This window comes from Rhinolophus hipposideros (genome assembly GCF_964194185.1).
Source record: "Rhinolophus hipposideros genome assembly, chromosome: 12".
Lineage (NCBI taxonomy): Eukaryota > Metazoa > Chordata > Mammalia > Chiroptera > Rhinolophidae > Rhinolophus > Rhinolophus hipposideros.
Window position 1 is genome coordinate 1,358,072 of NC_138058.1, and position 25,913 is coordinate 1,383,984.

The 25,913-nt window shown below is 45.7% G+C and overlaps 1 protein-coding gene across 1 annotated transcript; it reads left to right on the forward strand.

Moving 5' to 3' along the window:
* Positions 1 to 595: 595 nt before the first annotated feature.
* NEURL3 (neuralized E3 ubiquitin protein ligase 3) lies at positions 596 to 7,221 on the forward strand. The gene is made up of 4 exons (XM_081068834.1): positions 596 to 700; positions 4,158 to 4,643; positions 5,500 to 5,574; positions 6,255 to 7,221. The coding sequence occupies exons 1-4, from the start codon at positions 673 to 675 to the stop codon at positions 6,479 to 6,481; spliced, it is 816 nt and encodes a 271-aa protein (XP_080924960.1). The 5' UTR covers positions 596 to 672; the 3' UTR covers positions 6,482 to 7,221.
* The last annotated feature ends 18,692 nt before the right edge of the window (positions 7,222 to 25,913 follow it).

Consider the following 25,913-nt stretch of genomic DNA (forward strand, 5'->3'; position numbering starts at 1 on the left):
CACCAAGGCTTTGGTGGGACCTTCTGGGGACCACTGGCGCTTTGGAGGAGTTCTGGAAAGTGCAACTCCAGCTCCAGCAAGGCTGGGGAGCAACCACACCCTCCCATTCCACCTGCCTTGCCTTCTCTCTGCACAGACCCTCAGTTCACAGGCCCTGGGATGAGTGAATTCAATTAGCCCACTTCAGCAACATTGATTACGCCTTCTGTGTGCTGGGTGACTCTCCACCCTGGTTGTACATTAGAATCACTCAGGGTGCTTTCAAAACTGACTGATGCTGGCCCCACCCCAGGCACTGGAATCAGAGCCTCTGGGGGCAGGTGTGGGCACAGGTACTTACTAGCGTGCCTCGGGCAACTATAACGCACAGGCGGTTGGCAGGGACTGCTCAGGACTGGGAGAGGAGGACACGGTAACTCCCACCCAGGCCATCTCAGTCCCTGCTTCCCTGAGGCCGGCCATCTGGGCAGGCTGGCTGCAGCCTGGGGACATCATCAGGAAATTCCCTGGATATTGTAACTCGTGACAGCAATGTCTGATTAATCATCAACCCTGTAACGAGATCCCGGCCCACAACCAGGGCACTGGCAGAGACTCTGGAAACCTGCTCACTGGCCTCTCCAGACAATTCCTCTCAGACCCAGGGACCCCGGGCCCGAGGACCCCAGGTCAATGGGGGCTCAGCTCTGCTCCCAGGCTGGTAAGTGGCGGCCCTGAGCTTGGTCCTTGGACTGGGAATACAAGAAGCAGGGTGGACTCTGGGCCACTGTTGGGGGAGAAGTTCCAGGAGACAGAGGTGCAGTTGGTGTAGACATTGCTCAGAAAGAGTTTCTGGGACAGGCTGGGTTGCCCTGGCTGGTGAGCTATGTTACTGAGCTTCCTGCCCCTGCAAGAATCCAACAGAGGCCAGTGACTCAGGTCCAGCATCCCTGTAGTGACCGGATGACCCACATGACCCGGCTGCAAGGAGAAGACTGGCTGGCTGGGAAACGGCAGTTTGAGGGGTTCCAGCTGTGAAAGTTGAGCTTTGGGACCTGTGGCAGGTGGCTTTTCCCTAGGACCTGTGTCCTCATCCACTGGCCCAGCCAATGCAACCCACCTGCTGACTTACAGGGCTGCCAGGGCACAGAACAAACTGTCACCCACCGTGTCTCACCTGCGGCCACAGCGATCCCTCAGTGTGCGGGGTGGGGGTGGGGGACCTGGGTTTTTACCTCTGGAGAGCTGACTGTGCCTCTCTGGACCCTGGCAAAGAGCCCCAGCCTCTGCCCCTGTCCCCTAGCAGCACTAAGGGCTCGCACGGCAACACCGGGGACACCCAGACTCTGGGGGCAGGGAAAGACCAAACCACTGCTGATGCAGCAGCTATATTTGGATCCAGGCCCTGATGGTGCCACGAAGGGGGCAGTAGGGGGGTATAGGGACCAGGGGCTGGGCCTGGGCTCCCCGACTTCTGGCTGCCAGACGCCAGCAACTTACACAGCTCCCCAAGCTCATTTCGGTCTGAGTGCTTCCCTGAGGGGGTGTGTGGGAGGAAAAGGGCTGCAAAGTGCTTAGTAGGTACCTGGCACCCAGAGAGGATGGCTGGCTGAAGGGGCAGTGAAGAAGATGATGGTGATCTGGGGGTCCTCGCTGAGCAGGGGCTGACTCGCATTCACATACGTTCCAAGAGCTTTGCGGCAAAGGTTCTCTGGTTGGAGTCCACCTGTGTATGTTTTGGGTGGGGGGACATCCAAAAGGCCATGATTCGTGTTCCCTCAACCCCCTGGCAGTCAGCCGACGTGGGTCCTCTTAATCATCCCTGGGGCAGGGTCTGTCCCCTGCAGCAGTGGGGAGCAAAGGAGGGAGGTGGAGCAGCTGGGGAGGTCAAGTCACTCCACTTATGCAGCCTCAGGACCTGCCTGAAAATGTGGCTGAAAAGAACAGCCACCCTGTGGACATGAGGGTGTTCAGGCCCCTGCATGCTCTGAACCCCATGCCAGCCCAGGGCTGGGCACAGGCCTACTGGGAGAGCCATACTGAACCTGTGCCCACCTCTGCCACTCCCCACCCCAGGGAGGACGGGAGGGGCCCTGTGTGAGGGGCGTGCATGGGCTGGGGTGGGCGCCCACGCCTTCCACACCACTGTGAGTCAGCTCCAAACTCAGGCCGCCAAGCCCATTCAGCACAGAAGGATGGGCCCCAGTGGGCCATGCGCCCTGGAGGCTCTCTAGAAAAAACGCTCGTCTGCCCAGGAAGCCCTCCCAGCAGGGCCTTGCGGGGGCCACACTCAGAAGCTCCGGAGGGGCGGTGTGGAGCCTGGGCATGCAGCCAGGAGCAGGGTGCTTCAGTCCCCTGGCTGCCTGTCACCTGTGCAGTCGGGTGTCCTCTCAGCCCCCCTCCTCTAACCATGGTGACATGAGGACATAGTCCCCACGGGCTGCTGGGAAGCTCCTGAGGCAGGGATGGGCGAGCCTTGCAGACTGTCAAGATCCTGTCTAGGACGAAGCCTGCTTCTCCTGAGGTCCCCAGAGCCCTCTGCCCTGCCGAAGAACTCACGTGCCCACAAGGGCCACCCCACGGCCGGTCCTCTTCCCTACACTGCCTTCCAGTCAGCCAGCTCCCTGGCTCCTCCTGCCCCCAGTGACAATCCTGCCTGAGTCAGCCTCTGTCCAGGGCAGCTGGGCAGGGGACAGGATGGAAACTCCATCTGCTGAGCCTTCCCAAGAGAGGGGAGACAGCTTTGAGCCAGGACGGGCTCATCTCTGCAAGTTACTGTCTCCATCCAAGGAGCGGAGCATGAGGGGTCTCTGTTCCCCCAACCCAAGGGGGGTCCCTTCCCCTATAGGGGCTGTACTGGGCAGGGCCAAGGCAACCTCTCTTTGAATCCCAGCTCTGCCCTGTTTGCTGTGTGCCTACTCTCAGGAGGGGTCTTTCTGCTTGGCAGGGTGGTGGCAGGAATGGACGTGGTGTGTGTGGACAAGGCTCACCACCCTGACCAAGCCCTTCCAGGGCTCATCTCCAATCCCCACCTCGGGGAGGGGCAGTGACCCAGCCAAGTGAGGGAGGGGTGGCCTCCTCCCACCCAGGTAGTTTTGGTTGGTTACCCCAGGAGTCCCTACCTGTCCCCACCCCAGATGGGCACTTAACTCCTCACATTCAGGACCCCAGGCAGGCACCTGGGGACTCTCTGGGCTGGGGTCTGGCTCAGGTTCAACTGAACTCAGCTCTTACTTTTAGCCTCCCTCCTCCAACCCAGAATAAGCAGGGCCAGGAGGGGAGGAGGGAGGAGAGGAGGGCGAGGGATGAGTCCAGGGCAGTGCTAGGCCGGAAGCTCCTCCAGCTTCCTCCAGCCCTCCACCCCCAGGCCTGGCCCAAGCTGCGGGGTTGACAGGAAGGGCTGCTACAGTAAGCACCTTTCCCTTCCTGGCTGCCTAGTACTCAGTCAGGAAGTCTCTTGATTTCAAAGCTCACCCCAGGCCTTGAGGGGATGACTTGAGACCCTCCTCTCCAGCCAGCAACCCCCACCCTGAGGGGAGCTGTGGGAACCCCATCTCTCCCAGGGCAAGGAAGTCACCCTCACTGGGGGCCATGGCCGTCACAAGTGGTGCAGGTTCTCTATTAGAAAATCAGAAAGTCAGACAAATAAAAGGAACACAGCTGCATCTGGACCCATGGGCCAGAGCCGAGCACAATTAGCGGCCTGTCTCCTTCAGGTTGTTTCTAGATACAGATAGAACATAGATGTACACCGTAAAGGAGTATATCTATGGAACAAAGCCAGGACCATGTTACGGGCACTGTTCTCAGACCTGCTCCTTCTATGTAATGACAGTAACTATTACCGGGTATTAACAGCCCCGCCGGCACCAGTACCCTTAAATTTTACAACCATCTTTGGGAGGGGGATTGAGGCTTGGGGAGTTTCAGGGTGGGAAGTCAGGCCCCGGTAGGCAAAGTGGGCTCTTCATGACTCTAAGCAGGTCTGGGGGAGGTCCCTTGGATGGGGCAGGGTGTGGCCCTGGAGAACGGGAGATGGTGGAAAAGTCCCACCCCCTGCCAAGGCTCAAGGTGGCCCCAGGATGCTGAGGGAGGGGGCTGGAGGGTCGGGATGGCGCTGGAACTCAGTGGGTTCCGGCCAGGCCGCACTGACACCCCCCTCCCCCCGCCACCTGCAGGTGCCAAGGTGCCCCCTGAGACCCTTCGCTTCCACCCTGAGGCCAAGGGCGCCCAGGTGCATCTGGACACGCGGCGGAGCACTGCATGCCGGTGCGCCACCTTCCACGACGGCATCGTGTTCAGCCAGCGGCCTGTGCGGCCCGGGGAGCGCGTGGCACTGCGCGTGCTGGGCCACCAGAGCGGCTGGTACGGCGGCCTTCGCGTGGGCTTCACGCGCCTGGACCCCGCACACGTGTCCGCGCCGAGCCTGCCTCCCTTCTTGTGCCCCGACCTGGAGCAGCAGAGCCCGACGTGGGGGGCCATGCTGCCCGACGGCTGCGCGCTGGCAGGGGACGTGGTCCGCTTCTGGGTGACCCGTCGTGGCTGGCTCTGGGCCCAGGTCAATGCGGGCCCCCGGCTTCTGCTGCGCAAGGGTGTGCGCACGGGCGCCCCACTCTGGGCTGTGATGGACGTGTACGGGACCACCAAGGCCATCGAGTTGCTGGGTGAGGCCTCGCGCGGACTGGGTACCGCCCCTGGGGGGAAGTGGGGGCTCGGGTGGTGCTCCACCTACATCCAGAGTCCGCTGGAGGAACCGTTCATTCACATTCAGTTTTCCCCTCAACTCCTGCCAGTGTCAGGTATAAAGACCTGATAGGGAGGGCAACCTTGTCCTTAAAGAATGGTAAAGTATGACCAGCACCCCAAATATCCGTCAAAGAGCTGATCACCTTTCACAAAGGAAGAAATTTGGGGGTGAGGCTTTGCAATCTAAGTAGGAGTTTACAGGAGACATGGCTGGTAAACCAAGTAAGTGTGAGGGGTAGAGCTAAGCAAGAAGACAGCCTTTGGAGCAAGGGCGAGATATGGCCAGTGGGTGGAAACAATACAATCCCTCTAGCCGCCTGCAAGGAGAGTGGGTTTCAGGGCAGTGAGTTGATACAGGAACAGCCATTGGAAGAAATATTGGCATTTCTGGGCTTGTGGTCCATGGCCCTGCACAGCATGGCTCGTCACAGATGCTGGAGCACCTGATTCCGCAGGTGTGCCATGGGGCCCAAGCACCCGTTTTCCTCGCCTCCCGTGGGATTTGGACGCACATCGGGCTTGGGACTGTGGGTGATGCTGAATGTCTCCACACAGGCAGTGTCAGTAAGGAAAGAGGAAGTGTCTAAATGAAGGGAAGTTTAGGAAAGGGATCCACAGTTTCACGAATTCTCTGCTGCATGGGGCTGTACATCCACTGGGAGCTCCCGAACTGCAACCCTGAGAAGAAAGGCCATGGGCACTGCCTCAGGGGTTGGGGGACAGGGGCTCCCTGGCTTTGCTTTCCACAGGCCTGAGTCTCACTCTCTGCCTTAGACCCTGCAGCCAGTGCCTTCCCCACAGCTGCTCCCTGGGCCCCCCGGGAGGACACACAGCTGTCTGAGCCTGAAGGTGAGTGGCTTCCCAGAGCACCAGAGTCTGCCCAGGCTCCAGCCCCAGGGGAGCCTGGTAGGCCCCGCCCTGGGAGTGCAGGAAAATCTTTCCATCCCATCAAATCTCTCACAGGCTTTTTGCCAAATGATTTGGCTCCGCCTACTGGAAGCTAAATGCAATCTAACAGCTCTGCCTTCTACAACATTGGCTAATTTTATAAGTTACAAGAACACACTCATGAGCAGATAATGGTATTTTGTCTCTGCCTTAGAAAAGCAATCCACCATTCATAGTAAATGCTTTACCAAACAGGAATAAAACAAATATTAAGGGATAAAGAAGGAAGTAAAAAATTTAAAAATCGCCATTATCTCTTAGGTGGATTTCTTTTCAGCCATATATATATTTTTTTCATATATATATATGTATATATATGTATATATATGTATGTATATATATGTATGTATGTATATATTTGCGTTTTGTTTTCCTTTTTTCTAAGTTGGAATTTTATGATTTAGATGTTTTCTTACCAATTTTTTTCACTTGATTATGTCATGAGCATTTTCTCATGAGAACATATAGTCTTCCAAACACAACTGCCTGGTTCTCTGTCCTGTGGCTATATCATGAGTAGGCTGCCCACCCACTGGCCGGATGTGCCCCCGACCTACGAGCTATTTTGTCCCCTTTCCCAGCCACAGCAGGAGAGGAGTGCGTCATCTGCCTTCACCAAGCCGCCAACACCTGCCTTGTCCCCTGCGGCCACATGCACTTCTGTAGCTACTGCGCCTGGCGGGTCTTCGCGGAAGTGGCCAAGTGTCCCGTGTGTCGCTGGGAGATTGAGGCGGTGGTCCCGGCACCGGGTCCTCCTGCCATGAAGACTGGAGAAGGCCTCCCAGCATGGGTAGCAGATGGGGCCTAGCTCTGAGCCGGACCCTGAACAGGGAGAAGGTGCAGCCCACTCTTTTTCTGGAGAAAAGTCGGAAAGCAGAGAGCAGGAGGCCGGGCACCATGGCTCTTCCCTTTCCCTAATAAATTGGGGCCAGTGGCACCAGGAGAAGCCACTCTTTCAGCCCACACTGGAACTATCTCCCTGATGGGGGGCCTGGCTGTAGATAGGGGTTCAGCAGTGGCCAGCGGGCTTCTGGTCCCACTGCTTATCTCCACATTCTTTTGTGTCCAGGGCTTGCCAGAACTTTTGGTGAGCCACCTGGCACAGACACCAACCTAGCAATCACTGTCACATACAAGTGCCAGGGTTCTTGGGCTCCAAGAGCCCACGTGTGCCAATGAGGAGGACCTTTGTTCAGAGATGGGTGGCCTGACCCCTGCTTTTATAGCTGAGGATGTCAAGGTACCTGTGTGCACCTGAGGCAGGCCTGCCCACCTGGTGGAGAGGAGCCGGACACACGAGGCATCCAGGAGCAGTGTTCACAGTCCCGTGTGGGAGCTGGGTCACGGCCACCAAGTCCTCGGTGAAGTTGGTCTGCAGTCACCCACCTTGCAGTGTGGTTGTGAGGTCCTGGTGAGATCACACATCTGAAGGTGACTCAGCACGAGGGACGGAGGCCATTGTTGTCATTGTACGGACGGCATTGTTATTGTGCTATCTTCTTGCCGGTTTCTGAGCTATCGAAATAAAGCTTGTCTTTTATGAATGACTGTGTAGTGAATATACCCCTTTGTTGCAGTCAGTGGGAGTGGGTGGAGCCGTGGGCTGGTCAGGATGCTGGGGCGTTGGGGATATACCCTCCGGTCCTGCACAGACACAACCTGGGCTTACGGTGGGCTGGGCAGGGCTCTGCGCACTCAGGCCTGTGGACTCAATTTTTTTGAGCATGTGAAGGGCACCATCTTACAGTCACATCCAGGTTTTGCCCTTGCCACTGGTTTGTGGGTTTTTTTTAAGATTTTATTGGGGAAGGGGAACAGGACTTTATTGGGGAACAGTGTGTACTTCCAGGACTTTTTTCCAAGTCAAGTTGTTGTCCTTTCAATCCGGGTTGTGGAGGGCACAGCTCAGCTCCAGGTCCAGTTGCCATTGCTAGTTGCAGGGGGCGCTGCCCACCATCCCTTGCGGGACTCGAGGAGTTGAACTGGCAACCTTGTGGTTGAGAGTCCACTGGCCCATGTGGGGATCGAACCGGCAGCCTTCAGAGTTAGGAGCATGGAGCTCCAACCGCCTGAGCCACCGGGCCAGCCCCTCCCTTGCCACTCTTGATTTGGGGGGACTGCCTGGAGGCTCTGGCTCCTGAATGAAGGGAGGAGTTGACCTAGGAGCCCCCCCCCCAACAGGTGTTTGTGACAGGGGGCAAGCCATACCTATGATTTTGCTGTTGTTTCCTGCTCCGTGACTGGTGGGGAGGCATCTCCTGGGGGAGAGGGCTAAAAAGGGGCTCCGACCCCTTTGCTCCAAATTGCAACAATGGGACCCCCACAAACTGCCCACGCTATAGCCAGCCAGAGGGTCAGGACACTGGGTTTGATGAAACTGCAGTAGTTTTTGCTCCGGAGTGACAGGTCCTCCCTGCCACCAATGAGTGCTCTAAGCTTGGACATGTGACATGACTTCTGTGAGCTTCAGTTTCTTGATCTGTAAAATGGAAATAAGATAATTTTCTTTGCTGGTAAGTTTTGAAGATAATGAGCCCAAAACTTGTAGCTTAGAGGAAGTACTCAGACCATGGCAGCTCCCGTCCCTGTACAGCGCATCTTCCAGGGGATGCAGCCAAGAGGTCACTGGCCTGGGTGTAGTTTCTGGCAGCCTGCTGACTTTTACCAAGGGCCCCCACATCACCTCAATATTTTGGAGTGATTTCTGTGGCTCCTAAAACAATTTTTTATCCTTTAAGTGTCTTTAAAAAAAAAAAAAAAACCTGGATACCTCCAGGGTGAGACATTACTTTAATCCTATTTCCAGTGAGTACCTCCTTGTTAATTAATGCCTATCTTATTGCCTATTAATGCCATTAGTTCTAGCCTATCTTAGAACTGATCCCTAACCAGAGGTGGGACTTCTAGAGTGGTGAGGTAAGGACTTCTGCAAATCCGTTTCTCCCCAAAAGCAACAAAGTTGGCAAGATTATAAAAATCATCTTTTCCAGATCTCTGGATATTAACCAAAAGCTAATAACAATCTGAAGAGGGTTTATCCAAACGAAACTGAACATAAGGACAGTGGGGTTTGTGGGGTTCGAACTCAGCCTACTCCCAGTTCTGTAACTCCATTCCACAGTAGCCTTGAAAAACAGCAGCCTTGCAGCCATCCAAGGGGACAGACTGGGTCAGGAGTTCATCAGAAAGCTTCATCAGAGCTCATCACAATTTGACCTGTACTACGGTTCCCTGGAAAAGCTTCACTTACAGGGTGTTGTCATTATTTGATCCTACTTGAAACACTCCACGGGAAAACCCCTACTCCCAAAGCATTATTTCCCTACTTAGGGATCTGTCCATGGGAAAACCCCAATTCCTAGGGTGTTTGTCAAACATAATTGTCTTCAGTCATTAATACTGCAGCTGCCTAAAACTGTGATACCAATTGGGACAAACAAAAGCTCAGCCAAAAATGTAAAAGGCGGATCTGAGAAATGAGATGTTCACAGGAGAGACTGAAAAGCTGTGGGGATCTGAAAAACTGTGTACATGCTCAGAGAAGAACTGACGGTTCCCCAGTCTCTGAGTTCTGGCTGACATTTAGGCCTGGCTCAAGCAGAAAGTGATGGCTAAGACAGAGCTATAAACTGCCTGAGCATTGAAGGCATATGTCAATCCACACACAGTGCTCCTTGGCAAAGGGTGGCTTAAGGCATTTAAGGAAATCTCTGTCCGATCATTAGCTGACCACTAAGCTAACTGAGCAGAGGGTTCAGTGGTTGCACATTATAGGGAATATATAGTTGACAGAATTAGTCCAGGAAAGTCAGTAAACAAAGAGCAGCGAAAACAAACCCTGGTGTGTGTGTGTGTGTGTGTGTGTGTGTGTGTGTGTGTGTGTGTGTGAAAGAGAGATTCAGAGTTGACACACTGTATTATCTTTAAAAACAGTTTTAAAAAATACCGAGGGTGCCAAAAATATGTATACACACTTTAAGAGACGTATCTATGTATTACTTTTCGAAGTTGAATTGAATTATGGTAGCAATGTGTAGTATGACATTCACTCAAAATATGGCGTTAATCAAATGAACACTAGCAAAACCATGTGACAGGCAGGACAGTCAAAGAAAATGTGGAAGCACAGGTGTCGTTTGAGGAATGCAAGACCATTTTGAAGTGGTATTTGAAATTCGAGAATGTTGTGGAAGTACAACATTGGAGACCTGAGTATGCAACAGAACCTTCAACATGCCTAACAATTGTATGCATTCGTGATAAGTTTGAGACGCATGGTACTGCGTGAAGAAATTGAAATGGCATGCACATCAATACAAGTGGACACTTTGGTCAACGTTGCTCAAGCAGTAGTTCGCCGAAGTGTCTGGACACTGAGGGTAACCACTTTGAGCACCTCTTGTAATTGCAGAAGTCAAACGTGACTTGTATTCATCTTTTGTTATTGCTATATACATGTATATTATAATTTTAATGCAGTTTTTTCCTTTCTTAAAATGTGTATACATTTTTTGACACCCTGTGTGTGTGTGTGTGTGTGTGTGTGTGTGTGTGTGTATCCTGGAAAGCAAAAGGCAAGTATGGCCTCTGTACAGGAAAAATAATCAGCCACTAGAAACTGTCCCTGATGGAGGCTGAATGTTGGACTTTCTAGACAAAGACTTCACATCAGCTGTTATAAATATCTTCAAAGTACTGAAGGAAACCATGTCTAAGAAATTAAAAGAAAGTAAAATCATTGGTGGCTCACCAAATTGAGATTATCAATAGAGAGAAATTATAAAACAACCAAATAGAAATTATAGAGTTGATAAGCATGATACTTGAAATGAAAATTTTACTAATGGGGTTTAACACAGATTTGAGCTGCAAGAGAAAGGATGAATGAAATTTAAGATAAATTCAGAGATTTTCCAGTCCAAGAAACGGGGGGAAATGAACAAAGCTGTAGAGACCAGTGGGACATCATTAAGTGCTCTAACATGCACATAATGGGAATACCAGGAGGAGGAGAAAGAAAAGGGATGAAAAAAATATTTGTAGAAGTAAAGTTTAAAAAGTTTCTAAATTTGATGAAAAATATGAATCTACACATCCAAGATCAACAAACTCCAAATAGGATAAATTCAAAACAATGTACACTAAAACATATCATAGTTAAATTGTCAAAAACCAAAGACAAAGAGAATCTCAATGGCAAACACAAAACAAAACAAACAACAAAGAAAACCCCACAACACATATAAGGGGTCCTCAATAACAACTGACTTCTCATCAGAAATCAAAGCAGCCAAAGGATAGTGGGATGATATATTGAAAATGCTAAGAGAGAAAAGACTGTCAAGAATTCTATATCCAGCAAAACTATCCTTCAAAAGTGAAGAAGAAATTAAGACATTCTTAGGTAAATAAAACAGAGTTTTCAGTGCCAGCTGACCTGGCCTACAAAAAATACTAAAGGAATTCATTCAGATTGAAATGAAAAGATTGATCTCTCCTTTCCTCCAATTGTGTGTGTGTGTGTGTGTGTGTGTGTGTGTGTGTGTGTGTGTATATATATATATATATATATATATATATATATATATACACACATATGAAAACTGTGGCCCAGAGAGGAGGAATGGTTTTTACAAATGATGGGACAAGAAGTAGAATCCTCATTATAACCACTCGACTCAATCATTTCTCTGTTCTTTCATCAAATTAATTCCAAAAAATATTAAGCACCAGGCAATGAAAGCCATCCTAGAGTGAGCACAGCCTTGTCTGTATGTTTGGGACTCACACTGGGGAATAAACAATTATAGTACAAGGTGGTGGGTGTTACAATAGTCTGTACAAAGAGCTTTTCAACTTCTTTTTCAAGATAGCAGACTTGTAGTTGTTCCTTTTTCAATTTGCTATAAACTGCTCATAAAATATCTGAAGAAATTCATATCCTCACTAGAAAACAATACAGGGAACACCTAGTGAACAAAAAACCATTATAAAAGATTAAAAACAGATGAGATCAGATTGAAGATGGAAACCATGAGCTAAAGCTTCATAGAGGAGAGGACAGAAACAAAAGATGGGAGTAGCCCAGAACAGGTGAACTAGGAGCAGGAGAGGGCCCATGTGTGACTGGCCATGAATGGCTGGAGCATCACAGAATGTATAGCCAGAAATATTCCTCTGAGGCCAGGAAGTGAGCCAGAGAGTTACCTGCTTATGGGCAGGAGCAGGGGTGGGATGTCTGGGTCAGAGAGACGAGGTAAAACCCCAGACACAAACCCCAGCACATCCCATCCATTTCTCTTTATCATTGTAGAAAGGCACAGTGCAATTCACTACACATTCTACTCCTTGCAAGCCAGACCCTCAGGCTAACAAGGAATCCCAGTTCGAAGGGAAGCTCGGATCCAAAAAAATCCAAGTATTTCAGGAAATCTAATATCATGGGGAAAAAGGCACCCAACTCAACAAAAGGAAGAGATCATCCTGAAAAAGATAGAGTTAATAAAACAGACAGACCTGGGCATTAGAATAAATATAATTAGATGCCAAAGGATATTGTCTCAAAAATAAATCTAGGTAACTTGGAAATTAAAAACTTAATCATTGAAATAAAATTAGACCATTAGATGGACTGACAAGCAGAGAGATTATAGCTGACAATAAACTTGATCTGGAATCAAACAGAATGCACCGCAAAATTACAAAGAGATAAAATGCATGAAAGGAAAGAGAATAAATGCAGAAGTTCAAATATCTGAAATTGCAGACAGAGCAGATAGAGACAGTGGAAGGGAGAGAATACTTGAAGGAAGAATAGTGAAATATTTATACTGAAGAAAGACATGACTGTTCAGATTGAAAACACCCACCAGTTGCCAAGCAGATTATGTAAAAAGAGAGATCTTTATCTTGATATATACTGATGAAATTTCAGAACATGGGGATGAAGAGAAGACCCAAAAAGAAAAAACTAGATTGCATACAAAAAAATGTGAATCACATTAACAGTAGACTTCCTCAACAATAGTGGATGCTGAAAGACAAAGAAAGAATATCTTCAAAGTTTGGGGGGATTCTGTTATTTTATTGAGGTATAATTTACATATAGTTAAAATGCACAGATCTTAAGTATCCATTTTAATGTGAGAATAATTTTGAAATCTAAAATTCTACAGGCAGCTACTTACTCTCTATTCAAATGCGGGAGCAAAATGAAATTTTCAGATACAAAAAAGACTAAGTATTTCATTCATAGATACTTTGAGAAGAATGATTTGAGGAAATGCTTCATAAAGAAGAAAAATTAATGTGATGTTGATCAATGAAAGCCAAAAAGTTGAATCTACATAAATGTTACATAATCTACATAAATCTACATAAAATCTACATAAATTGCAAAAAAAATCAATAATAATCTGGAATGAAAACCACAGATGATATCATTATAGGTGGAGTGGGGGGAAGCAAAAGATGCTAAGGTTCTTTTCTCATTAAGAAGAGGTAATTATTAACAATAAAAATGAGAAAAATATAAGTTTAATTGGTATGCTGAAGAACATACAAACAGAATATATAATTTCCAAACCACTGAAAGAAAAATACACTTCCAATTCCAGCAATCCAACAAAGTCAGGAAAGGAGGTAAAATAATAAAAATAAATAAAGTAGATAAGAATAGGTCCAAACAGAGCAGTACCAATAATAAAAGTGAATGCATTTAAATTCACCTATTAATTGAGAGGGATTTGCAGTTTAGGCCAGTAAAAAAATAAAACCAAGAAATGCAATCTAGTTATATCCTGTCTCTAAGAGATACCCTGAAAACAAAATTTTAAAAGATGGAAAATAAAGGAAAAGAAGATACCAGCAAGTGTGAACAGCAAGCAAACAGGTTGTGGCAGTCCGTAATGAGACTGGCCTTGGAGATCCCTCAGGGTCATGTACAAATCCCTGACCTTGCAGCCCAGCTGCCCATAGCAGTCAATTGGCCAGTGCTGACTGAGCAGGGAGCCATGCCCCCATGGGTTGAGTTTCTGTGTATGTGTGGTATGGGTTGTTTCTGGTGCTACAGTGAGACCACGATTCTACACTTCTGAGATATCTTACTCTCTCCAGGACCACCAAAATTTGGGCATATCTCTGTGAGACGTAAGAGGACAACCAAGAGTCACCTCCACACCCTGCAACTTTATCTTATGAGAATCCTTTGATCTACTAGTTTGTAAGCCAAAGTAAAAGTTACCTTAAACTAGGTCCAAATCACTAATCTTGTTCAGCACATAAGCCAGACCAGGCTCCTTGGTCTTACCTACCACTCAGGTGTAGCTGTATTAACTTCAGACAAACTAGAATTTAAGGGAGAAAAGGATTGTAAGGGATAAAGAGGGAATTTATATTAATGGGAGGAATAATCTGCTAAAAATACATATAGTTTCAAATGTTCATGCACCCAATAACATACCTTCCTAATAAAAAAAAGCAAAAAGTGAGATGAATAGAAGGAAAAATTTAAAAAGGGACAGTCACTTTAACCTAACTCAGAAAAGGAGAGATCAAGAAGCCAAAAATATAGGCTATGAATGATTTGAAGAGTGTAGTTCATGTTCATCTAGTACCATGTTCCCCCGAAAATAAGACTGGATCTTATATTAAGGTTTGCTCCAAAAGATACATTAGGGCTTATGTTCAGGAGGTCATCCTGAAAAATCATGCTAGGGCTTATTTTCCGGTTAGGTCTTATTTTATGGGAAACACAGTAGGTGTACACAATGTTTCGATCCCCAGTCCAAAGAACATATTCATATATTTTTTTCAAATATATCTAACGTTCATAAAAATGCTCTATGTGTTAGACCACAGATTTTAAAAGGAAAAAGAAAATCACATAAGCTATATTCACTGAGCACAATGCGATAGAGAATCAGAACTAACATACCAACAAAAAGCGGAAATACATTGAACAACACAGAGACTGAGCAAGAAAATATAATGTGCATCAATAAACATACCAGTACATCTGAAAACCTAGATGAAATGAAGGATTTGCTTGAAAAATATCATTTATCCAAATTGGCTCAAGAAATAGAAAACCCTAATAGTTCAAAAACTCTAGAAGAGTAGGGAGTCAATTTTTAGGTAGTCAATTCCCTAAAAAGCTTACAAGGTAACACCCAAATACTAATAGGCTTTGGTTAATAATAGTGATAACAAGTAGATAAAAATAGTCAAGAATATTAAATTAGCAATGACAATAACCTTGTAAAATACCTGGGAATCAAGGTAATAGAATAATCAAGTCACTATGTAATAATATGAAAAAGACCAAAAATTAACAGATCTATATATCATGGGCATGGGTGAAAGCCTCGGTATGGTAAAGATATCACTTCTTTCCAAAATCCATATGTTTTTAAATTCAGTGCAGCCTCATTCATAAAGCTCGAGGGGATTTTCTATGGGCCTTGGGCAGCTGTTTCTAAAATTAATATAGATGTTTAAGTGTACACAAATAGCCAAGATCACTTTGAAATAAGAATAAGATATTATAAAGCAATAGTAATTTAAGCAATACTTTGATTTTTGTGGATTTGTTGAGGAAAGACAAATCAACAGATTAGAATAGTGCAGAAGGCAAAAAGAACTATCAGTCTAGAGTTCCACGTTCCGAGAACTAATCCTTCAGGAATGAAGGGGAAATCAAGATCTTCTCACATGGAGGATGATGACAGTGAACTGGCATCTTAAGATGCTTCACCATAGAGCTGGGAGGACTATGGGTGGAACTGGTCCCCTTGTTAACTCTCTAGTTCTGACTCCCTGTTCAAACTTTGTGGTAACTTCTGGGGGAGGGATGCTAATACATAGAACAGCCATCTTGGAATTGGGGCTTTTCTTCTTCATGTGGGCAGCCGGTTGAAGTGCCCGTGGGAAGTGTGCATTCGCACACCTCTGGGTGACCTCATTTCTTTTCCTTTTCCTGAATAAACTGTTCTTTTGGTGGATTTGCTGGAGAGTTATTTTTGCCAGTTGACAAAAAAAACCTAAAGATTTATCACCCGCAAACCTAAAAGAATGGCTAACGGAGGTTCTCCACGCAGAAAAGTACTAGTAAAGAGGGACTCTTGGGACATCAGAAAGGAACAAAGACGGGGAAAGGATACAAGTATGGTTTGGTCCAACAGAACAATGGTGCACGCAGTGAACAGAGATGTGTGTGTTACATGTGACCACCACCTCCAGCTTCTCTGTTGGCATACAGTGTCCCGTGCCCATGACGTCGAATACCTTGGGCCCACAAAGCATGGGTTTTCAGCAAGACTCAAAGCAAGAACAAATACAGAGAGCTGTTGCTGGGAGGCAGCTGCCCGGCCTGGGACTACGTTCTAAACCTTCTCCAAGAGAATTGTAATGGTGACCCTATGCCTTCTATTTTGAGATTTAAACCTCTGATGTAATTTGATTTCACAGTGGTTTGGCTTTGAGGACTTTTTGAAAGCCTTTTTGTGTTTTCTTTTCTTTGCCTCTCTCACCCGCCAAACCTTGATGTCTCTCTTTACTGTGCATTCACTGTGCACACACACCAGTTTCAATGGGAATTTACTCCGAGTCCAGTGCTTACCCGCCCAGTGACTTGGGAGAGGTCTTTGCATCTGTGTGGGGTCTGCTCCTGACCCTGAGGCACACCAGCCTCTGGGAAGGGTTTTTTTCCTGGAGTTGTCTGCCAATGTCTCCTTTTTTTTCCTCTTTGTTCTGCCTCAACGGCCTGCCTATATATAAAACCTTTTGGTGGTATTAAGAATGGGAAGGCAGTCTTTGTGACAAGGTGTCCACTGTCTTCCCTTAATTCTGGCATTTTGGAATAAACCTGCTTTTCTTTCTTTTTTTTTCTTTCAATTAAAATTTGGTGGGGTGACAATGGTTAGTGAAATTACATAGCTTTCAAGTGTACAATTCTGTATTACATCATCTACATATCACATTGTGTGTTCACCACCCAGAGTTAGTTCTCCTTCCATCACCTCATACTTGACCCCCTTTACCCTCATCTACCAGCTCACCTCTCCCCTTACCCTCTGATACCCACTAAACTACTGTCTGTGTCTGTGAGTTTTTGTTTCTTTGTTTGTCTTGTTCCTTTGTTGCTTTCAGTTTTATATCCCACATATCAGTGAAATCATACGTAACTATATGAAACTAAAAAGCTTGTGCATAGCAAAAGAAACCATCGACAAAATAAAGAGGCAACCAACCGAATGGGAGAAGATATTTGCAAACAACGCCTCTTATAAGGGCCTAATATCCAAAATATATAAGGAACTCATACAACTCAACAACAAAAAACAACAATCCAATAAAAAAAAATGGGCAGAGGACCTGAATAGATATTTCTCCAAAGAAGACATACAGATGGCTAATAGACATATGAAAAAATGCTCAACATCACTAATCATCACAGAAATGCAAATAAAAAACACAATGAGATAGAATGGCTCCCACACTGGTTAGAATGGCTATCATCAACAAGACAAATAATAACAAGTGTTGAAGAGGCTGTGGAGAAAAAGGAAACCTAATACACTGTTGGTGGGAATGCAGACTGGTACAGCTGCTACGGAAGGTAGTGTGGAGGCTCCTTTAAAAATTAAGAATAAAATCACCCTACGACCCAGCAATCCCTCTCCTGGGTATCTAACCAAAAAAATCTGAAAACATTTATCCATAAAGATATATGAGGTCTGATAATTAAGTTCACGAACTCATCCTAGAAAAAGTGCCACATACCCCCTTGTTGAATATCACTATGATCACCTTCGAAGTACTCCCCTTGGGAAGCTATGCACTGATGCCAGCGCCTAGTCCACCCTTCAAAGCAATTTTGGAACTCTTTTTTTGGAATGGCCATCAGAGTTGTTGTCGTATTACCTTTGATGTCCTGAATGTCATCAAAATGTCTTCCTTTGAATATTTCCTTTATATTTGGGTAAAGAAAGAAGTCACTGGGGGCCAGATCAGGTGAGTAGGGAGGGTGTTCCATTACAGTTATTTGTTTACTGGCTAAAACCTCCCTCACAGACAGTGCCGTGTGAGCTGGTGCATTGTCGTGATGCAAGAGCCATGAATTGTTGGCGAAAAGTTCAGATCGTTTTCGTCTAATTTTTTCACGCAGCCTTTTCAGCACTTCCAAATAGTAAACTTGGTTAACTGTTTATCCACTTGGTATAAATTCATAATGAATAATCCTTCTGATATCAAAAAAGTTAGCAACATTGTTTTGATTCTTGATTTGAACTGATGGAACTTTTTTGGTCTCAGAGAATTGACTGACTTACATTGTGCACTTTGATGCTTTGTTTCAGGGTCGTATTGGTACACCCATATTTCATCACCAGTGATAACATGGCCCAAAACATCATCTTGCCTCTCCAAAAGGTCTTGGCAAACTTTGGGAAAAGTTTTCAATTAGCAATAATCGCGCCTCGGATAAACCTCATTGGCTACGATACTGCCACTGTGCAAAGCTGGTCTTGGCAAACTTTACTTTGACTCTCCTTTGTTTTTGTTCATTGGCGAGCTCCTTCAGGACTATTTTTGTACACACCTTTCTCATGCCAAGATTTTCAGTTAAGATTTTCCTAACTGTTTCTTTATCAATGTTTACCTGGTCTGCTACGCTTCTTACAGTCCGCTGATGATTTTGACGCACAATTCGATGAATTTTTGCAACGTTTTAGTCAGTTTGGTTCGTTATTGGCCTCCCTGAACTCTCTTCATCTGTGACGCGTTCACTCCCCTCAGAAAAACATTTAATCCATTTGTATGCTTCTGTTTTCTTCATGGAATTATCCCCATAAACTTGGACTAACATGTCCCTGATTTCACTTCCACTCTTGCCAAGTTTAACAAGAAATTTAACGTTTGTTCATTGCTCTAATTCAAGTTCAGACATTCTCACGACAGTACACAAAAATATACAACAACAATAATGAACGCCACTCAGCAAGACACTGCCACATATCGACACGAACACAGTTGTGAGACACTGATACACCTTCCCGAGCTGTTTGTACAGTGCTGCCAATGTTAGCGCATGGTGGAAAGTTTGTGAACACAATTGTCAGGCCTCATATGTGCTCTGGTGTTCATTGCAGCTTTATTTACAGTGGCCAAGACAGGGACACAACCTGCTTTTCTTTCCACCAACCTCGCCTCTTGAATTTTGGCTTTTGTGTGGCGAGCAGCCGGACCTTTTGCATGGTAGCAAATTGGTGCCTAATGTGGGGCTGGGATCAGACCGGACCAGGAGTTGGTGAGTTCACTCCCCTACCCCCTACCCCAGCCCCCAGGGAGGGAGCAAAGATGGGGCACCATAACCAGTCCCATCCACAGCTGTTCCTGGCATGCTATCGACCGACCGGGAGATGATTGTGGCAATGTCCCAGCAGCTGCCAAGACCTTGTTCCTGTTGGGGATTTTTCCCTACTCTCCCCTTCTTGGCGTTGGCCGCCTATAAACTCTTGAGCTGGTGGAAAGAAAACGGTTGTTTGGAAACCACAGGTTCGGGCCTCATTTGAGGCCCATATGCAATGTCAGTTTTGTGCTTTATGCCGTCTGGGTTTTTATGCTGTTGGGGGTCTCTCGAGACCCATTTGAAGTCTGCGACTTGTCAGACAAGAGAGTGCACCGGAAATCCTCTGTCTCCAGTTTGGGCATCTGTGCCATTTGGGGGCCTCATTTGAGGCCCATCTCTGGTTTGGGCTTTTACGCCATCTGGGCTTTTATGCCATTGTGGGTCTCTCGAGACCCATTTGCGGTACCAGGTTTGGTAGGAGAGCAGGTTCCCCTCTCTCCTGTTGGGGCATCGATACCATTTGGGAGCCTCATTTGAGACCTGTTTGTGGTACTGGTTTGGGTTCTCTCAAGACCCATTTGCGGTACCATTTTTGGTGGGAAACCAGGTTCTGACCCCCACCCCTGTTTGTTGAGGATTTGGTGCGAGTACTCACGTTTGGCTTTATTTTGTCCATATGTAATCTGTTTGTCTGTGGTTTGTTTTACCCTCCTTTTCCTTTGTTTGTGTCTTAAGCATAAATGGGAGGCTCTGTGTCTATACCATCTGAGAGTCCTCTGCGTCACATATTGTTTCACTGGTCAACTTATAACCTGATGACAAGAGAAAAAATGGTGTTTTGCTCTAATACAGTTTGGCCTATGTACGTATTAGAGTTTGAAGAGAAATGGCCCCTTAACAGGTCTTTGAACTATTCCACTGCTGTGCAGTTAGAATTGTTTTGTCAAAGGTCAAGAAAATGGGATGAGGTCCTTCGTGCAAGCTTTTAGGACGTGATAAGCTCAGTCTTGCCCCAGAGCTATGTAAAGTCTTCCAGTCTGAGATCAGGACCCTCTGAATGTACAGAAGGACCTCACATCAGCCCGCTCTAGTGATGGCGTGCTGATGGGACTGGATGTGCAGGAAGGAACTAACATACTGGGGGTGTTGGTAAGGCAATGTGCCTCGTGGGGTGGGGAGACGAACCATTTAGATCCAAGGGCCTGCCATGTCAGTAACATTTTACAAGCCCAGTAGTCAAGGATGTGTGGGCATAGATGAATGATTGCACCTCCCACCATGAAAAAGAAGGTATAACACCTGGTGGGTCTGTCTAGGTTTAGAAGCAGCATGATGGCTGCTAATAAGAAAGTGGAATGGGTATGGATTAGACACCAACTCAATATTCAGAAACTGCCAAAAGTGGAGGTCTTGTAAGTTTTTTTTCTAACTCTCAGTGACTTCCAAGATCTTGCAGATAATCTGAAGGGTAAACACAGCTAACTACTACTGGCTAAGGCTGAGATAAGTGAAGGGGAAAAAAAGGTGGCATTTTTAAATATAAGCCACTAGTCAGTCTCTCTAGCCAGTCCTCCATCCTTTTATTCCAGTCTCTTTGAAATTATAGGGAGCAATTGAAAGATCTTAGGTCCTCTCTGCAATTGTTAATAGTTCTGTTAATAGGTGTATAATCTCTGATATCTGTGCTTGTCTGTGTTTTATATATAATGTAATGTTTTTTGCCTCTGCATGGTATTACCTGTTTATATTTGATCGGCTTAAAGAAAAATATTAAGTGTTTATGTAAATTAGAAATAAATAATAAAAATTTATTTCTAATAAAACTAACCCAAGTAGTTTGTGGATCCATGATCTAAGAAAATATTTGATACTAAGGCTGGTTTCACTTTTGGTTAAATAGACACGTCTTTTAAGGTTATTAACATTAGATATATCTTTTGTTTTACCTGCATTTGCAAAAATAAATTTATGTTATCTCTGTTACAAAATTTGTCAAGAAAATAGTTTGGGTAATGATGAACTTTGAAATCTCACAGAGTTAAGAACTAATAGATGTGTAACTAAAATAAAAGGTTGTTACAAAGCTCTTCAGTAATAATAATGTTTTATGTGTGTGTGTGTGTGTGTATATACACACACACACACATATATATAATGTGTGATATATATGCTTAAACATGGTTTCCCAATTTCTGTTGGTGATGTAGGTGATGTTGGATCTGCCGACAGTTTCTGAGTCTGGGCCGGGGTTGGGTCTCGTGAAGCCGAGGAATGGAAACACGGACCAGGGAGTGGCAAAAAGTTTTAAAAAGAGAACAGTTTATTAGAGGCAGGAGAAGAGGTTGCAGCTCCCAAGCGGGAGGGGATCTCGAATAGGGGGTGCCCCATAACTAAGGCAAAAGCTCTTACTTTTATACCTTCCCTTGCCTGCTTGGAGAAGGGGAGCTGTTTGAAAAAGGGAGCTGTTTGAAGAAGGGAAGTGGTGCCTTCTAATGAAATTCGTCTACCAGGTTTGTTCTGCTTGCCCATCCTAAAGGAATTAGCAGAGTAACCCACTCTTTATCTATCAGATCTGCTCCATTTGTCAGGCCAAAATGAATTTTATGATTAACTTCAAGGCCTTGTTACATTATGTCCTGGAGCGAAGGAGTGATTTCAAAACCTGAAGTTTTAGGATATGACTGTCTTTGTTTATTCCACCAGAGACCTCCCGGTCTACCTAGGGACATGCTAGCTAACCTGTATCATTGGTAACTTGAAACCTTGGAGTTTTGCTAGGTTGGGTTAAATGATAAAAATTATTAAATGTCTAGATATTCCAAAATAACAAAATACTGAAATATTAATTATTAGATGGGTCTGAGTTCAACTTTTGGTTTCTTGTTTCAGGAAAGATAAGCGATAAATTAAGATCTGTTAATAAATGTGTTTTGTGCTTTAATGAAAATATGATTGTAAAAAAATTAATGTAGTAGACACTAGAACCACTTATTTGGTGTTAAACACTAAGCTGACTAATAAAGTCTCTGTCACTGTTTTGGTAGCAGAAATAACTGGTCAATTATAGCAAAAAGCTTTTCTACAACTTTACAATGTAAAATGGGAGATATAAAAATGACTCATGGCCGTCCGGTGGCTTAGGCGGTTGGAGCTCAGTGCTCCTAACGTCGAAGGCTTCCGGGTGGATTCCCACATGGGCCAGTGGGCTCTCAACCTTAGTTGCAGGGGGGCAGTTGCAGGGTTGCCAGTTTGATTCCTCGACTCCTGCAAGAGATGTTGGGCTCTGCCCCCCTGCAACTAAGATTGAACACAGCACCTTGAGCTGAGCTGCCGCTGAGCTCCCGGGTGGTTCAGTTGGTTGGAGCGCGTCCTCTCAACCACAAGGTTGCCGGTTCGACTCCTACAAGGGATGGTGGGCTGCGCCCCTGCAACTAACAACGGCAACTAGACCTAGAACTGAGCTGCGCCCTCCACAACTAAGATTGAAAGGACAACAAGTTGACTTGGAAAATGTCCTGGAAGTACACACTGTTCCTCAATAAAGTCCTGTTCCCCTTACCCAATAAAATCTCAAAAAAAAAAAAAAAAGACTCATAGTTTTCACTGTGTACCAGAGTGCCTGTTTCCCCTCTTAGGTGGGGATTTTATGTGAAAGTTCAATGCCTGAATAACCTTCTCACTCCAAAAGCAAGAGCTTTACAGGTTCTGCCAGAACATGCCCTGCAGCTTCAGATGCTACTTGTCTGCCAGGAAAGAACAGAAAGAGAAAGCAGGCCTCCAGAGGTCTATAAAGCAGTGAATACAGCCGTTTGGGCAGACAGGACACCTGAAAAATAAAGCTAAAGGAGGGGGCTACAGCGCCACATCAAAAACAATACCCCTAGAAAGGGGGCTTTGGAAGGAATACAGCCAATTCTGCTAAAGCTCCTGAAACACAGATTGATTCGGCCATGCTAGCCCCCATATAGTCCCCACACTGTGTCAATTAAAAAGGCGCACACGAATGAATATAGATTTGTACAGGACTTTAGAGCCATTAATAAAATAGTTCAAGGAACCCACCCTACGGTGCCCAATCCACACAGCATGTTGCCTGCAGTGCTGAGAAATTTTGAATGATTTTCAATATTAGATCTCAAGGATGCCTTCTTCTGCATCCCACTTGATGAACGGGCACAATCATTATTTGCCTTCGAGTGGCAGGACCTTAAAACAAGTGTTACTTTTCAATATTGTTGGACTGTGCTATTGGTGTAGATGATGTTGGATCTGCCGGCAGTTTCTGGGTGTGGGCCGGGATCCTGTCTCATGAGACCTAAGAATGGAAACGTGGACCCAGGAGAGGCAAAGAGTTTTAAAAGGAGGATAGTTTATTGAAAGCAAAGGGTCAGAGCTCCTGAGCGGGAGGGGGTCCCAAAATGGGGGTGCCCAGTGACTGAGGCAAAAGCTCTTACTTTTGTACCTTCCCTTGCCTGTTTGGGGAAGGGGAGCTGGCGCTTTTTAATGAAATTTGTCTACCAGGTTTGTTCTGCTTGCCCATCCTGAGGGTATTAACAAAATAACCCACTCTTTAGCTATCAGATCTGCTGTTTGTCAGGCCAAAAGGAATGTTATGATTAACCTCAGGGTGATGTTACATTTTGTCCTGGAGCGAAGGAGTGATTTCAAAACCTGGAGTTTTAGGATATGGTTGTCTTTGTTTATTCCAGCAGGGACCTCCTTGTCTGCGTAATGACATGCTAGCTAACCTGTCTCACTACCCCAGGGATTTAAAAACTCTCAGACCATTTTTAATGGGATCTTGGCAAGGAACCTACGTGATCTACAGCTACCTGAGGGAATCTTGTTACAATACGTGGATGACTTGCTGATAGCAAGCCCAACCTTGGAAGCCAGCCAGTCCAACACTATCTTATTTCTAAATCATCTGGCATGTTGTGGATACAAAGTGTCCCCCAAAAGGCCCAAGTCTGCAAACAGGAAGTAACTCATCTCAGTTTTCAACTAAGGCAAGGCACTAGGAGCCTAAAATTTGGCCAAAAACAAGCAATAGCAGCTCGGCAAGTCCCTAAAAATAGGGCACAGCTGCGGGGATTCTTAGGTGTGGCAGGATTCTGTCTCATATGGATTCCAAACTTTGGCCTGACAGCTAAGCTTCTTTATGAATCCTTAAAGGGACTGGATACTGAATCCTTACTCTGGACGTCGAATGCCAACTGGCTTTTGATGCAATCAAAGAGAAATTAATATCAGTCCTGGCTCTAGGTTTACTCAATCGCCAGAAGCCATTCAAGTCATATGTGCATGAAAAACAGGGGATAGACTTAAGAGTCCTTGAACAGACACTAGGAGACTTGCCACAATCAATAGCCTACTTCTCCAAAAGGCTTGATCAAATAACACAAGGGTGGCCACCTTGTCTGTGGGCAGTGGCAGCAACCTGTGACATCCTACAAGAAGCAGAGAAAAGTGTTTGCACCACACCAAGTCCTGGCCTTATTAGAACAAAAGGAATGGTATTGACTAACAGCTGGGCGAATGGGCCGGTACCAAGCCATTTTACTAGACAATTCTAATGTAGCACTGCAAAACACCATGACTTTGAACCCAGACACCCTGCTACAGGCCTCTGGCTCGGACCCTAGCCTAACACATGACTGTCTGGAAAATTCTTGTCTTACTCTATTCCAGCTGACTGGTCCTGTCTGCCCTACCACTGACAGAGCCTGAATGGAACTTTACACTGATAGGAGCAGTTTCATGGACAATGGACAGCAAAAAGCTGGGTATGCTGTAGTGACACTGAACAAGGTAATAGAATCTCATGCCCTTCCTGCGGGCATCTCTTCACAAAAGGCTGAGCTAATTGCACTTACCAGGGCCCTGGAATTATCCCAGGGCAAGCAGGCAATTATATACACTGACTCTAAGTATACCTTTATGATTGCCCAGGATTGCCCTGGAAAGAAAGGGGACCCTTGACCTCAGGAAACAAGGAGGTTAAATACTGGACAGAAATATTAGCTGTGCTGGAAGCAATAAACATGCCTGACCTAATTGCCAGTATACATTGTCCAGGACATCAGAAGGGAGTCACTCAGGTCATCCAGGGAAAAGGGCAGCCGATAAAGCAACAAAACAAGCTGCTCAAGACACCTCAATATTAGGAGTGCTAATACCTCACATAAATTTATCAGGATTTAAGCCTCAATATTCAGAAAAAGATGAGGAACATGCTCAAAAATGGGGGTTTACAAACACTGCCCCCAACCCAATGTGGAAATTAATGCCCCTGGCACGATATTACTTCCTGAGGCTTTAATGTGTCCCTTTTTTTTTTCTGTTTTAATTTTTTTTTTTTGACAATTGTTTTAAATTAGTTTCAGGTGCACAAGACAAAGCAATAGTTAGACATGTATCATTTATATCCCTCACACAGTGACAACCCCCCTTCCCCCATCCACTACCCCTCTGACATCGCACACAGCCATTACATTTCCACTGTCTCTATTCCTAATGCTGTGCTCCGCTTCTTATAACTATATGTATATGTATATATGTATATATATAAAAAATTATAGTTATATATAAATATAACGTATAATATAAATTATATGTATATACATAAAATTATAGTTGGCATTCATTATTGTTCAGCTCCAGGTGTACAGTGCAATGATCAGGCATCCACATCATCCCTGAGGTGGTCTCCCAAATGGGACACGTGTCCATCGGATAGTGTAGCCCATTTAAGACATCTACATGAAGGAACTCACTATGGCAGAGATGCATTAACAGATTTGATTTGGCATCATTTAAGGGGACCACATTGGTTTAAGACCGTTCAGCAGATCACTCAAAGATGCCAATTGTGTGCTAAAAACATTCCCCA

Excerpts from the sequence above, each read along its gene's own strand:
- NEURL3 (XM_081068834.1), top strand. The coding sequence starts at position 673 with ATGGGGGCTCAGCTCTGCTCCCAGGCTG. Across the intron at positions 701-4,157 it reads TCAGCTCTGCTCCCAGGCTG|GTGCCAAGGTGCCCCCTGAG; the intron begins GTAAGTGGCGGC and ends CGCCACCTGCAG. Across the intron at positions 4,644-5,499 it reads CAAGGCCATCGAGTTGCTGG|ACCCTGCAGCCAGTGCCTTC; the intron begins GTGAGGCCTCGC and ends TCTCTGCCTTAG.